This window comes from Phodopus roborovskii, unplaced genomic scaffold, assembly GCF_943737965.1.
Source record: "Phodopus roborovskii unplaced genomic scaffold, PHOROB, whole genome shotgun sequence".
In the NCBI taxonomy this organism is placed as follows: domain Eukaryota; kingdom Metazoa; phylum Chordata; class Mammalia; order Rodentia; family Cricetidae; genus Phodopus; species Phodopus roborovskii.
Window position 1 is genome coordinate 28,525,725 of NW_026126459.1, and position 13,336 is coordinate 28,539,060.

General features: G+C 38.4%; 1 protein-coding gene across 1 annotated transcript in view; it reads right to left on the reverse strand.

Moving 5' to 3' along the window:
- The window catches only part of Col5a2 (collagen type V alpha 2 chain), a 124,852-nt gene that overhangs the window by 36,722 nt on the left and 74,794 nt on the right, over positions 1 to 13,336 (reverse strand). Inside the window, exons 7-16 of the mRNA XM_051190117.1 lie at positions 11,648 to 11,758; positions 9,825 to 9,902; positions 7,509 to 7,553; positions 6,528 to 6,581; positions 6,051 to 6,104; positions 5,331 to 5,384; positions 2,512 to 2,565; positions 1,554 to 1,607; positions 817 to 861; positions 14 to 67 (exon numbers count right to left, since the gene is read on the reverse strand). Coding sequence (XP_051046074.1) covers positions 14 to 67; positions 817 to 861; positions 1,554 to 1,607; positions 2,512 to 2,565; positions 5,331 to 5,384; positions 6,051 to 6,104; positions 6,528 to 6,581; positions 7,509 to 7,553; positions 9,825 to 9,902; positions 11,648 to 11,758 — 603 coding nt within the window. The remainder of the gene's footprint in view (positions 1 to 13; positions 68 to 816; positions 862 to 1,553; positions 1,608 to 2,511; positions 2,566 to 5,330; positions 5,385 to 6,050; positions 6,105 to 6,527; positions 6,582 to 7,508; positions 7,554 to 9,824; positions 9,903 to 11,647; positions 11,759 to 13,336) is intronic.

Below are 13,336 nucleotides of genomic sequence, written 5' to 3' on the forward strand. Positions count from 1 at the left end.
CAGGTATACTTACAGGGGCACCCTGTGGCCCAAGTCTTCCCCTCTCTCCTGGCATTCCCCTTGGTCCCTACAAGAGACATAGAAAAAGACATCTCCTGAGACATCCAACATGAGTTCTAGGCTTGTTAGATTTCATCTGATTTAGACATAAGTAAAAATAGAGACCTATGAAATAAAATAATATAATTGATATAAAAAGCAATATTAAAAGGAGCAAATTTGGATGTGAAAATCTGTTTATCTGTAGAGATGTAAACCATGATTCAAATAGATTTCACATAACACGAATTTAAAAGCTACTTAGACAAGAGTAATTTTTTACTACTGTGCTTAAAGAGAAGCAGTGAGGCAGTTATCCATCCCTCCATGGGGGATGTGTTCGCAAAATGCCTTAACCTAGAGACAGGAGAGAAGCCCTAGTCCCTACTTCACATGACCTGTCAGATCTACATGACCCCAACTGGATGTCATTCCCCTACATATGGAATTGGGGTGGGGGGATGAGAGGGGAGTGTGGTTAGGGTGCATGTGAGAGGGCAGAGAGGGTAAAAGTGAGGGAGGGAAGAAGGGAAGGTGGGAGGGAGGGAAGGAGAGGGAACTGGGATCGACATGTAAAATAATAAATAGAAGAAAAAAAAAAAGAAAAATAAAGAGAAGCAGTGAAAGGCCAACTTTCAAATGAAGAGCCAGATTCTTTTTGATTGTTTTTCTATCAGCTCTTTTTCAGAATTATTTACTAGCTAATAAGTGCATTTTCATCTGAACATTCCCTTACTGTAACATGGAAAACAAAGAACGAAACAACAGGAGGCTTACCAGGGGGCCCATGGCACCCATTGGACCAGTGGGGCCAGCTTCGCCCTAAAGCAAAGGAGAGGGTACACCACAGTGAGAGAAATCTAAATACAGTTACCAAAATGCTGGCCCATATAGGCATAATGTCGAAGGCACACTTTCAAAACAGACATTTGAAAAGTGTGCTTCCAAAGAAAAACCTCAGAATTTGTTTTTACTATCTTTCCTCAAAATTAAAAGAAAGTTTAATTAACATAGAAATAAAGCCTAAAACTGAGGATTTAAACAAGACTGATATAAACTGACACCTCTAGTCAGTGGGCACTTACAAGTCCAATATATCCCAAATAAATTTACAATGCTAAAGATAACTAGGTTATTTTCTTGGGAAATTTAGGAATAAAAATTTTAAAACATATTTTCCTTACATGTATCTCATAATGATATTTTCCTCTTACGCAGTCTTTGATGTCTGGGCTGTTTTCTCTGCTTATATAAATAAGTCACTTGGGAAAGCAAGAATGGCTAGAATGTCTTGGAAAAGAATGGAGTAACCAGGAAACTTTTCATTTACCTGACTATGCATTTATTTAAGTCCCTCTCTTCGCCATATATTTCCTTTTTAAAAGATGCTCACAGCAGCTGCACTGAGTCAGAGTTAGTGTTGCTCAGGGTAACCACTGCTGCCCTGAGTCAGGGTTAGTGTTGCTCAGGGTAACCACTGCTGCCCTGAGTCAGGGTTAGTGTGAAACAAATACCTTGGCACCAGTTGCTCCAACTTCACCTTTGGGGCCTTCAAGACCTTTGTGTCCCTGTAAAGAACAGTATAAACTTATAAATATATCTAGCTTTCTTCAGTTTTCCAAAGCATACTAAAAGAACAGAACCACATTTGTACAGGTAAAAAATATTGCTCACTGTTTTTCTAAAATTTCAATACTCTGTTGAAATATATTAGAAGAAAAAGTAAGATTTCACAAGTAATGTTCTCAGCTGAAAGTGTTGATCAATGCGACTCCTAGAAAGAAAATTTACATATACTGACCCTAGACAGATTACAGGGTTTATATAGTTTTAATACACATATTCTTGTCCTAGAACCATTTCCCAACAGACAGCAGAAAGTAATGTTATTGGATAGCTAGTACAGTTCACACGTTCTACTCAGAATTTCAACTGCTCAAAAGGTGACTGCCCAGCATAGAGTAACTGGTGCTAGCCTTGCTCTTTGATACATAATTTAATGGAAGACAGAATGATGATATCTACATTCCAATACAGACACATATATAATAGATGGCTGATGATATATTATATTTGTGAGCACTATATTTAATAGTTTCCTATTAATTATCTTGGGTTCAAAAAGCTTCTATTGTCTTCCAAATTGGATCCTTTTGTGACCTATCATACTCCACTTAAATCATGTCCCTCATTGCCCCGTGTAATCATTGTCTCTTTTCCTAAGTGTATCCATTTGTTGGTTGAGGTTGTAAAGCAGAGACTCTTCTTGCTCAACATGGTATCATTTCATGTAACACAATAATTATAGGATCATATGAAATACAAAGGAAATTTATGGTAGCATTACAATTTGAATAATGCGTATGAATATTACAATGACAAGTAGTGAAGGGCAGTTGGCACAGGGAATTGTAAAGGTTTTGATTGAATTATCCCCATGCCCCACTAAGTAAAACAGAGAAGACAACTTACTCTGTGGCCTTTTAGGCCTGGGAGACCAGGAGCACCAGGGAAGCCTCGAGCACCCTGTGAGAAAGGTACATAGATAGGTACGTTGTGGTCATTAATTAGAACAGAAAATGACTTAATATGCCTTTGCCCCTGGACAACTGGAACATCTTTTTCACCAACATATTAAAGAAAAGAGCAGGGTACTTTTGTCTATAAAGATGTTAGTGGGGTCAAAGCTAGAAAACACAAGCACATTGTTAGACACAGAAGCACAGCACACAAAGATATGCATTAAAGAACCCGCTGTTTATTTGGTGATACCTCACTGTCTACTCAAAGGACAAGAAAATATTCATGAACCAATCTGTGCAGTATGTAACTTGACTAGGTCCAGGTATAGGGAAGAAACTGCAGGAGAGGACCCCAAGTGGGGTGCTTCCCTGTTTTCCATTGGGCTTCCTCTGTGGTAAAAGAGAAGGTCTCTCTCTTAGCATGTAGCAAGCCAAGGGCTTTCATCATTCCTCCTGTCTGAACACAGTAGTATAATATGATCCAGATTTTTAAAAGTAAGTATTCAGGACAAGCTTTGCGAAATTATGACAGCTTGGAAAGCAAGTGAGGAGCTATAATGTCCAACAGAAAATAAGCAAATGTGAGGGTAGCTTTGTGTCCTGGTTGGACCATTTCTGTTTCTGTTAATCCTGTCTTCTAGTCAAGCACATTAAATCAAAAGGATAGACATACAACCACAAATAAAAACTAGTTGAATAACTATTTGAAACAATATTAAGGCTTTTATTATACCTTGTTTTTAAGATGATAAGGACCCAGTTACTCAATCATCACTTATTATTTTGATTACATGAATGTGGTTTTGCATTGAATTTCCATTACCACTGCCACTGGAAGGTTCTATATCCTGATAGTACAGGTTGGTGCTATCAAACAACTGTCAAATTTCAACTATGGTTATGAATCATCAAGTCCCTAGCACTTAGCCTTATGCTGTATTAGTGAGCAATCAATAAATATTCGTGTGCTTGACAACTGACTGAATTAAGGTCTTAATGCCTCGAAGCTTCATCATTTCACCAATCCTTTCCAGAGCACCTTCTCTTGTCCTAACACTTACACATATGGCAAAGTCTTTCACGTCGTACATTATAGTCTTTATTCACTAGTTACTAACTGAATGGATAAGCAACTTAATTAAAAAAAACAGTTGATAAGATTAGAGCAGTGCTTTATGTGACTTCTTGCAGGGAAAGAACCTTGGTGCTTTGAAAATATCACTGCAGGGATCTACTACTCATCTCCGAAGAGATGAGGTGCCACTCATTCTCCTGTGGACACAACCATGCTTACAACATTTTTTCATATCGAGAAGTCCCTTAAAGGTTTTTTAGTGGCACCCTCCCTTTCACTGAGATATGTCTCCCTTAACACTGAGCAAACAACTTAACTACACACCCGCCCAAGCCTATGGGGGAATAAATGAGCTGTTATTTCAAATAATTAGTTCACTTTGGCTTTTGTGATCATGGGGGAAATGCCTGTGTGATTACATATCCTAGTATAACAAGGAAATGAACGAGATGTACTAACGCTCATAAAGAATTCTCATTCTGCTGACCCAGAGCTGTCATCACAGCACAAATGTATTCTGTTGCAGTGAGCTTGCAGCATGCATCTATGCTGTGCTGGCAGGGTACCTTTCCTTCCCCATGGAAATACACGTTGTGAGTACATGCAGCAGTGCAGAAGACCACAGGAGTTTCCAGATATCGCAATGGCTAAGCCTCATGTCTTTGTCTGCACTTATATCCCAGGTTGATAGAGAAAAAAAAGGGGGGGAGGGGAGATGGGGGATTGGCTTCACAATGGAAACTAAATAATCCTTAGAGCCCTATATATCCCAGTTAAAGAACAATATCCCTCTGTTTAAAACAAAAATCCCAGCAATTAACCTCATCAATGTTCAGAAAGTAAACAAAGAGTCATGTCATGGCTGTAATAAGTGGAGAAATATTAAGGAATTAGAGGAAATAAACAAAGGGGGTAAATTAAGCTAGGGGCTGTTAGTTGAGAGAAACTACACACACTGGCATGTTTGAGGAGGATTGTTGCTTCCTATGTCTCTAATTTTCTCCATTCTGTTCTAGTACATCCTAAAAGAAACTAAAGTAAAGCAACATGAGAGTCAAACAGGAAGATCTGGCAGCCCTTCAAGTTCCCAGAGCTTGAATTCCAGTGGAGTGGGTTGACACATTTGTGTTCCTTGAGTAAGTTAAGGGGAAATAAAACAGCTGTGTCCAGCAGCCTGGCAATGACTGCATCTTGTCCTGAGACTTTAGGGCCCAGGATACTAATAAAGAATTTCAGGCAACATTAGGATTTGGGGATCAGCCAGAGGAGCAGCCTGTCTACAGTCCGGTCCCCAGCTGATTAAAAACACATATAAGGCAAGAAACTCAGGCTGTTATTTCAGACAGATGGGCTGCTATACAATCAAAATATTTAGAGATCAACAAAATTCAGGTGTTATGAATTGTAAATAGGTCACTTTGGTGACTTCTTAATTGTGGAAAGTTTGAGTTTTGGGAGTATCCATGAGTGTTATAGTTATGATACAACTGTTTGGCTCCAGGGTTTTCATCTGCAGCCAATATGATTCTGGGAACTAGAATTCACTGTAATGCTGGCAAAATGTCCCCCCACATCTTGCATTTCGACAGAAGGAGCTATCATGTGGGTGCCTAATACATGTGTGTAAAATGAGCTGCAAGTTTCACGTCATCTGTTTAATGTTTGTGTCATTATACTGACGATCAGCAACTTACCGGTGACCCTGAAAATCCCACTTCACCAGTATTGCCATTTCTTCCAGGTTCACCCTTTAAAGGAAAAAGGGAGGGAGAAATGTGGAGAGATCAAATATTCTTTTCTGAGATTACATGATAAATTGCAGATGAAAAGCCTGTAGCAAGTTTTTGTGTCACACCTCAAACAGTGTAAAAACAGAAACCAGGCTCTATTTATTGTAACATTTAATCCTGTAGTTCAGTTTATAGTGCTTCCACAAAGTTATCAGTGAGAATAAATTGGATACAAAGTAACCTGTTCTGATCTAGCCATTTCAAGAACATCACAATGTACATGCAGAGGGCAGAGATACAGTTCAAAGTAGAGACCCTGTCTATAGTGAACAATACCCCAAGTTTAATCCCTAGCACAACAAAAAGGAAAATAAACATTTGTTTTACATTCAGATTGAGTCATCTTCCAAACCGTCTAAGAGACAAAAAATATTTTCAACGATAAATATTAATAAAAATCCTGGAGAATTCAGCAGAGATACACTCTAGTAATTTTACACTCTCATAATAGAGTCCCTTCAGATTTTACAAAAGTTTAACACATATTCTCCAGTTTGGAGTGGATTTAAGTGGAGCTGAAGGGATGAGGAAACCAAATGGGAATCAGAGCAGAATGCTCTCCTGACAGGTATAGCCCTTGTTAACTTCCTTTACACTCCAAAGCAACATGCAACAAAAGCTTACATCTTCTCCAGGCTTCCCAGGAGGCCCCTCTGGTCCACGAGCACCAATTGGGCCCTAAGAAAAAGCAAAATGAAAAGCAAAGAAGGATATTCACCTCCTCTTTCCAACATTATTCAAATACTATTGAGACAATGAAAAATAATAAGTGGTGTTGCTAATGCTTTGACTTTTAACTTTATGTCTCAGATCTTATGCTTGGCAATAGAAAGAATGAATTGCACAAACCTGTATATCCTTATTTTTCACAACACGGGTTGAAATGCTGTGACTTAGAAACAGAGCTCAAGTATAATCCATAATACAGATTCTGGATTAAAATGCTGTGACTGAGAAACATAGAACTTAAGTATAATCTACAGAACAGAGCCTCCAGGATTATCACTTCTTGTTAAGTTATTGTGAGAGAACAAATATCTAGGAGAACAAGTATCTCACAAAGCCATGTGAAATGGGCTGACATGCTCACACCACACTCACCATTGGTCCAGGCTCGCCAGGCTCACCAGGAGGTCCTGCTGGCCCCACACCACCCTAAAATTGAGAAAAATTATAACTGAACCAAAGGAAAGCAGGATAGCAAGTTCTGTATTCTTAAAAATGTGTAATGTGAGGGTTGCTCTCTGTCACTCTCCAGATATATAATTTCAGGTAAATTACTGACTCTGAATATAATGCAGTTTCCCAACCTGAAAAAAATAGATTAAGATTAGGACTCCCTTTATTGACCTGTTTATATAAATATTTCTTAAAATAGTGCTAGCATTGAATGGCTGCTCTGGCATCATCTTCTTCACAACAAAATAATCACTTTGGCCTTTCTTTATAATAGTTCTAACTGGAAATGGCTTTTTATTCTCTAATTGTAAAGCCTGAGAGTTGGCAATAATCAATTATGGAAATTATCATGACATAAGACAATATTCTGTTCTTTCAGAACCAAGGACACATGAATCCTAGTGTTAGAGGTCAATCACATAAAGAAATTAGATGACGAAACCTCAGCAGGAAGCATTTGTCATGCAGGCATGAGGAGGACCAGGGTGTGGCCCCCAGCACACATGTAAAAGCTGGGCAGAGAGATAGCCAGCCTGGGATCCTAGGTCCAGGTAGACAGTGACAGGAACAAGCCGGCCAAATGACTGGTGAGCTACCAGTTTAGCAAGAGACCCTGCCTGCAAGAGAGAGATTCTGCCTCAAGAAGTAAAGCAAAGAGAGACCAAGAAGATGTGTGACTTCAGTCTCTGGTCTACACACACACACACACACACACACACACACACACACACACTATTTTTAAAATACTAACAAAGAATATGTTTCTAGGTGGACGAGGATTATTTAGTAGATACTATTCCAAATGATGCCATTTAATGTTCTGCCCAAAGTAGTCATGAAACATGAACCTTATTTGCTCTTTCCTTATGTTACAGTATATAGTTTAGTTATAAAAACACTTACTTGCTGTCCTTGTAAACCTTGAGGTCCCCTTGGGCCAATAGGACCCTTAAAAACAAGGGAAAGAAAAAGTTATTTCATTTTCAAATTGTGTTACCTTTATTTTTATTTCTTGTCATATTTGTTTATTTTATGCATATGAGTGTTTTGTTCATGGATATGCCTGTGTGTCACATGTGTGCCCGGTGCTCTAGGAGGTCACAAGAGGGTAACTGTATCCTCTGGAACTGGAGTTGCAGTAGTTGTGAGCTACCACGGGGTGCTTAGAATGAAATGTGGATTCTCTGCAAGAATGGGTGCTCTTAACAGCAGAGCAATCTCTTCAGCCCCTCAACTCATACTTTTAAAATGTTGAGTGTGCTTTAGAATCTGGAAGGTGACGATTGACTAGAGGGACATGCCCTGGTTTTGCTCTTCTGGGAGGCAGATGGACTGAGAGAGATTAACTTTGGTGATATGTGTGATGACTTCATCGTGTATCCTCTGTGCCATAAAGAGAGATAAATATGCCTGTGCACACCCAGTATCTTTAGGACAAGGGCCCACACATGTGCAAATGGGTGGTTCCGATAAAACAACACATCTTGGCAGGAACATGGTACTTACAGACAGCCCCTTTGATCTTTCAGCTCTAGAGAGAGCTAGCTTAAATACCAAGTAAGTTAACAGTTCATGAAACCAACAATATTGGCAGGATTATTTTCAATGTCAGCTTAAAATATTCTGGGAACTGAATTTTCTGGAACATTTCTTTCTTTCACAACATATATTAAAAGTCTAAGCACAGGCTCCCCTCATCTAAACATGAAAGGATTCCCCTGAAGCAAACGGATGTAGAGGGAAGTGAAAACTTAGGGGAATTTTAATTCCATATGAGGACAACAAAAGTTAATGTCAAAGCTTATAAATCAGTTTAACTAAAATAAAGTTCAGTCAAGCAAAAGCTGCTAAGTGAATTTTAGTTGAATATTTAGCCTAGCTATTAAGGAGAATAAACACCTTTTAAAATGTAAAAGTTGAAAGGAGGTCACTTGGGAAGAGAAAGATGACAAGAAGGAAGGGACACGAGTGGGAAATTGGAGAATGAATATGATCAAATTGTGGATGTGTATAAAGATGAAATAATAAAACCCACTATTCTGTCCAATTAATATAGGATAATACAACACTAATTTAAGTTAAAGAACTTTAAAAATGAAATTTTGATAAGAGACTGGTATAAGTATATATGTAATTTAAACTAGATTATATAAAACATTAGCTATCTTAGAAAACTATCACAAGACAGGCTGTGAACAGCACCACTACAAACTTTAAAAATATACAAATTATCTTTGAGATGATTTAAAGATGGCCTAATGATAAGGAGAGGCAGGTGTCTATGAGGTAGAACTTTATTTTATATTGTTGGAAATTCCATTAACTTCGAACAATTTTGAATTATTGTGATTAAAAGACGTGGGAGACTTGATGTGAAGAGTGTTAATTCTTTCTATGGGTCTAGACTCCTTCAAATAACAAGTTAAGAATTATTCCAAGCAGATGAAAAATTCAAGAGGCCAAAGATGAAAGAGGACCAGCCTGGGAAGTGGAGTTATTGGAATAAAGCAGTCATTAGGAACTCATAAAAATGGAAATGGCCAAGTATCTGTTTGAAAATTCTGCCAAGTCAGTGTTTCTAATTGGCATAATGAAACATAATAAAACACTTTTGTTATAAAGAAACAGTCTTTGTTTGATAGTGGTAGTTATGTCTTCTACTTCCTATGGTACTAAATGAAATATGCAGACAGATGTTTACTGATGTTCGCAAATAGTTTGCAAGGGATGACTGAAACATCCCTGGACTTTTAACTTGCACACAGTAGGACTCACTAAGTAAATTAAATGTATTGGTGTGTTTTAAAATATTTCAATTCTCTTTATGTTTATAAAGTATGCGTATGTGTGTATGCATGTGTCCACGTGTGTGAATGTATGAACATTTATGTGGGTATGTCATTGTATGTGTATATGTGTGTGTTTATGTTTGTGTGTGCATGTTTTTTATGTGTCTGTATGTGCATTTGTGTGTGTATGTGTGTGTGTGTGTCTCTGTATATGTGTATGTGTGTCATGGTGCACATGTAGAGTCATAAGAGTATTCTCTCCCACTGTATGTTTCTTGGGCGTTGATCTCAAATCAGCAGGCATGGCAGCAGCTGTCTTCATGGACTGAGTCACCTCATTGGTTAAGATTTTTTTCTAACTAGCTCACTCAAGCTTCTCCATTTATAAGTGTCTTTCAACCAATACTTTACCAGTAAACTATATGCGTACCACAGAGCCAGGCATGAGTCCTACTTGACTCCCAAGTCCAGACTTTTCATCCAGCCCAGCCATCTGAGCTGAAAAGGGCTGTAAAAGGAAAGTGTTGACATTATTCATACTGTAAAAGATGTGCATCGACACACTTTTAATAGTGAGAAATGTGCACACTCTACCGTTCTCATACTAGACTCTTCTAAGAGCCATTTTAAACATTTGACTTTAATACATGGGGGAAAATCAAGCTGCTTTTTAATGTGTGCACATTTGATGGAATATCCTTCCCCCCAGGGAATTTTGTAAGTGTGCTGTTTCAGAGAAACTGCTTGCAACCAGGCAGAAGCACAGATCAATCGCCTGCTATGGGTTTAATATCTTCACCTGGCTTCCTGCCATTCCCTAGAACATGCCAGTAACAGACCAAAGCTTAAAGGGTATATTTTAAATATTTATTCTAAAAATACCAGATTCCCTTTCATACTATTTTAAGTAAATGCCTTTTTTCCACTCATGGAAAGTAACCTAAAATTGCTTTTATATAAGTTAACAAAATTGTTACAATCCTTTCAATAAATCTCTGATTATTCCAAGAATTGTAAACAGTTTCATTTATTCTCTTGACCTTTAAAATACTCTGGAAATTAAACTGACTAAAATTGTTCATCTATTTTCTAGCAGTTTTATTTATGTCCAGATTTTAGTGGGAAAATATATATGTTATTCAAAATATAAACAGATAATTCCTTCTGCAATCATTTGTTAAGCAAACATATGAACAGTTATAAAATCTAGTAGTCTTCAGACTCTACACAGTCACTTGTGCTATGCAATATTCTACTAAGTGCCTAGTGCAGCCACCAAGAGTTCAACAGCACAGACAGAAAGAAGCATATGTTTTTATTAAAGTAGGAAATTAAAATCTAAGAAATAGTTTTAATGATGTTATGGCTTGATACAGCTCCCCCAACACACCCTAAAGACTTGTGTTAAAATCTTGGTCACCAATGCAATGTACACAGGTGTAGTGTTGGGAAGTAACAGGACTGTGGAACTGAATGATCACTGAATTCATCCACTGATGGAATCATAAGCCTATAGCACTCCTGGGAGGAAGTAGAAACATCAGAAAGGAGGTCTAGTTGGATAAAATTAGTCAAGTCACTAGGGGGCATGTTTAGGGGAGCTATGTTTTCTCCCAAACCCTTTCTTTTATTTGTCTTCTTCGGGGCCATGGGCGAGCAGAATATTTGCTCTACAGTGTTAGACCATGATGCTCTGCCCAGCACAGGCCCAGAAACAGTAGAGCCAGCAGCCATGGTTGCAAACTTCTCACTCTGTGAATTGAAACAAAATCCTCTTTCCTTTAACGTGTTTCTCACCAGCATTTGTCATGGTGACAAAAATGTCTACCCCAAGAGTCTGTGTGACTTCCTGTTTTCTCCATTGTCACAGATACAGCATCCTCTGGGAGAATACAGATTTGGCTTTGTCAGTGTTCTGAGAGCCTGGAGAACATCAGAGCAGAGATGTATGTTCTACAATTCATTATGCGAACAGTGCAATGATGGTTTCTCAGCATCATGAGAAAAAAAAAGGCTTTGGGGTCTAGAACTGAAACTGGGAAAACAAATACTGTGCTGCAAGCCTTTAGAAAATGGTGCTCTGAGATCTCCAACAATCCACTGTGGACTTGATAGTTTCACTCTTGTTGTTCATACAGGTAAAGCATCATAGGTAAACCATCAACCTCTGAACCAATACATTTAACAGCAGAAGACAGAATTCAGAATTTTTGTGTAACCCAATTGTTACACTGAACAGAGCACATAACTCACCCTGCTCATGCCATCGGGTCCCGGGTGAGAAGGATGTCCAGGAGGCCCTGGGGCACCTGGCTGACCAGGAACACCAGGCTCTCCATCAATTCCCTGAGGACCACGGGGACCCTAGGAAAGAAAACCAGTGGACATCAGAACCACTTCCAAATATGTACTCAGTAGAAGGCTAAATGCACAGACTTGTAGATGACAATCAGGGTAATTACAACAGACAATCTAAACACTATCAATTTCAGCACTGCTCATGGCTTCTGTTGTGGAGACACAGTCTTGGCAAGAATCTTACTTGATTTGTTAAATCATTGAATAATCAGAAAACCATGTCACATCAGCAGCGTTGTAGAATGAGTTTTATTTGACGAGATTTTCTTGCTTAAGTAATTTAACAGTTTCTAAAGTACCTGTTTTGCATTACAGTTAACTATGATTGTGCCTGCTCAACCTGTTCTTTAGCCTGTCTTCTCCTAAAACCATGGCCCTTGATAGTTTGTGGGTCTATTCCATCTTCCAAATTGCATAAGGCTTGCAGAATTTCTGGTGCATGGTTGACATTCAATACTGTGGATAACATTTGAACATTTTCTTCTTTAAGTCTGGCACATTTTATTTTCCTTCCCACCCAAGTGGTCAACCAGACCAGTGAGAAATCAGAGGCAAGGCACCGTGATCCAGCCAAGTCTAGTTCTCAGAGGAGTGAACAATGGCCCATATTGCCAAGCCCCACCCTTTTCCCAACCCACATTCAGAGAACAGCTTGGGGAACAGCCACGTCCTCAGGTCAGGAAAAGCTCCATTTCCCAGTTTCATCATTTCCATCAGGCGGGTGTGTGCCTGTGATTCTGTGTGTCTGTGTCTGTGTGTGTATCTAAAAACCTTAAGCACTGATAGAAAAGAGGGGAATGAAGAAGTCACATGATAATTTCATTTTTGTCACTAACTATGGGAATTGAGTAAAGTGGTAAGTTGGCATTTAACAGTAAATGGACTTCTGATTCTTAGCCAAGAGAGTAGTTCTACCTGGCCCACAGTCAGTGATTCAAATATAATCCAACAATGCGGGCCAGAAAGCTGGACAAACTGAAGAGGCTGATTACTCATGATTTGCTATACACAGACATCCATATCTTTCAGTAGTAGTCCAAATAACAACTTCATATCTTGGAATTGAGGTAGAAAAATTAGCCTAGAAAATTCAAAACATAATTTCTTGAGAAACATTCTTATTTTTTAAACTTCAATTCCCTTCTTCCCCCTAGACCTCTGACAATTCACTACATTCTCTTTAATGCACAATTAGGCTTATTCCAACTGCTTTCTCAGTCTCCTAGAACAGACAATGTGACAGGCACCTTCTGCACCAGACCACACAGAGTCTACTTGAGCTTATTCATAGTTTTCTTACCCCCCAAATTCAACTGCTAAATGATAATTTATTATAAACAGAAACTTAACAGAAACAAGATGCTTACTCCCAAAACATTTCCAAAATAAACAGAAAAAAATAATTATTCATTTTATATGTGACTGGAAAGAGATCTGGTTAATATTAATTCTTTAAATGGTTAATGTATTCGTTGGCTAAGCCTTATCAGATATCAAGCAAGAAGCAAGGTCTGATCCGAAGACAGCCTATATTTTTTTTATAAACTTTTGTCTCCTCTGTATATTCCTGGCTTGTCTTTAAAT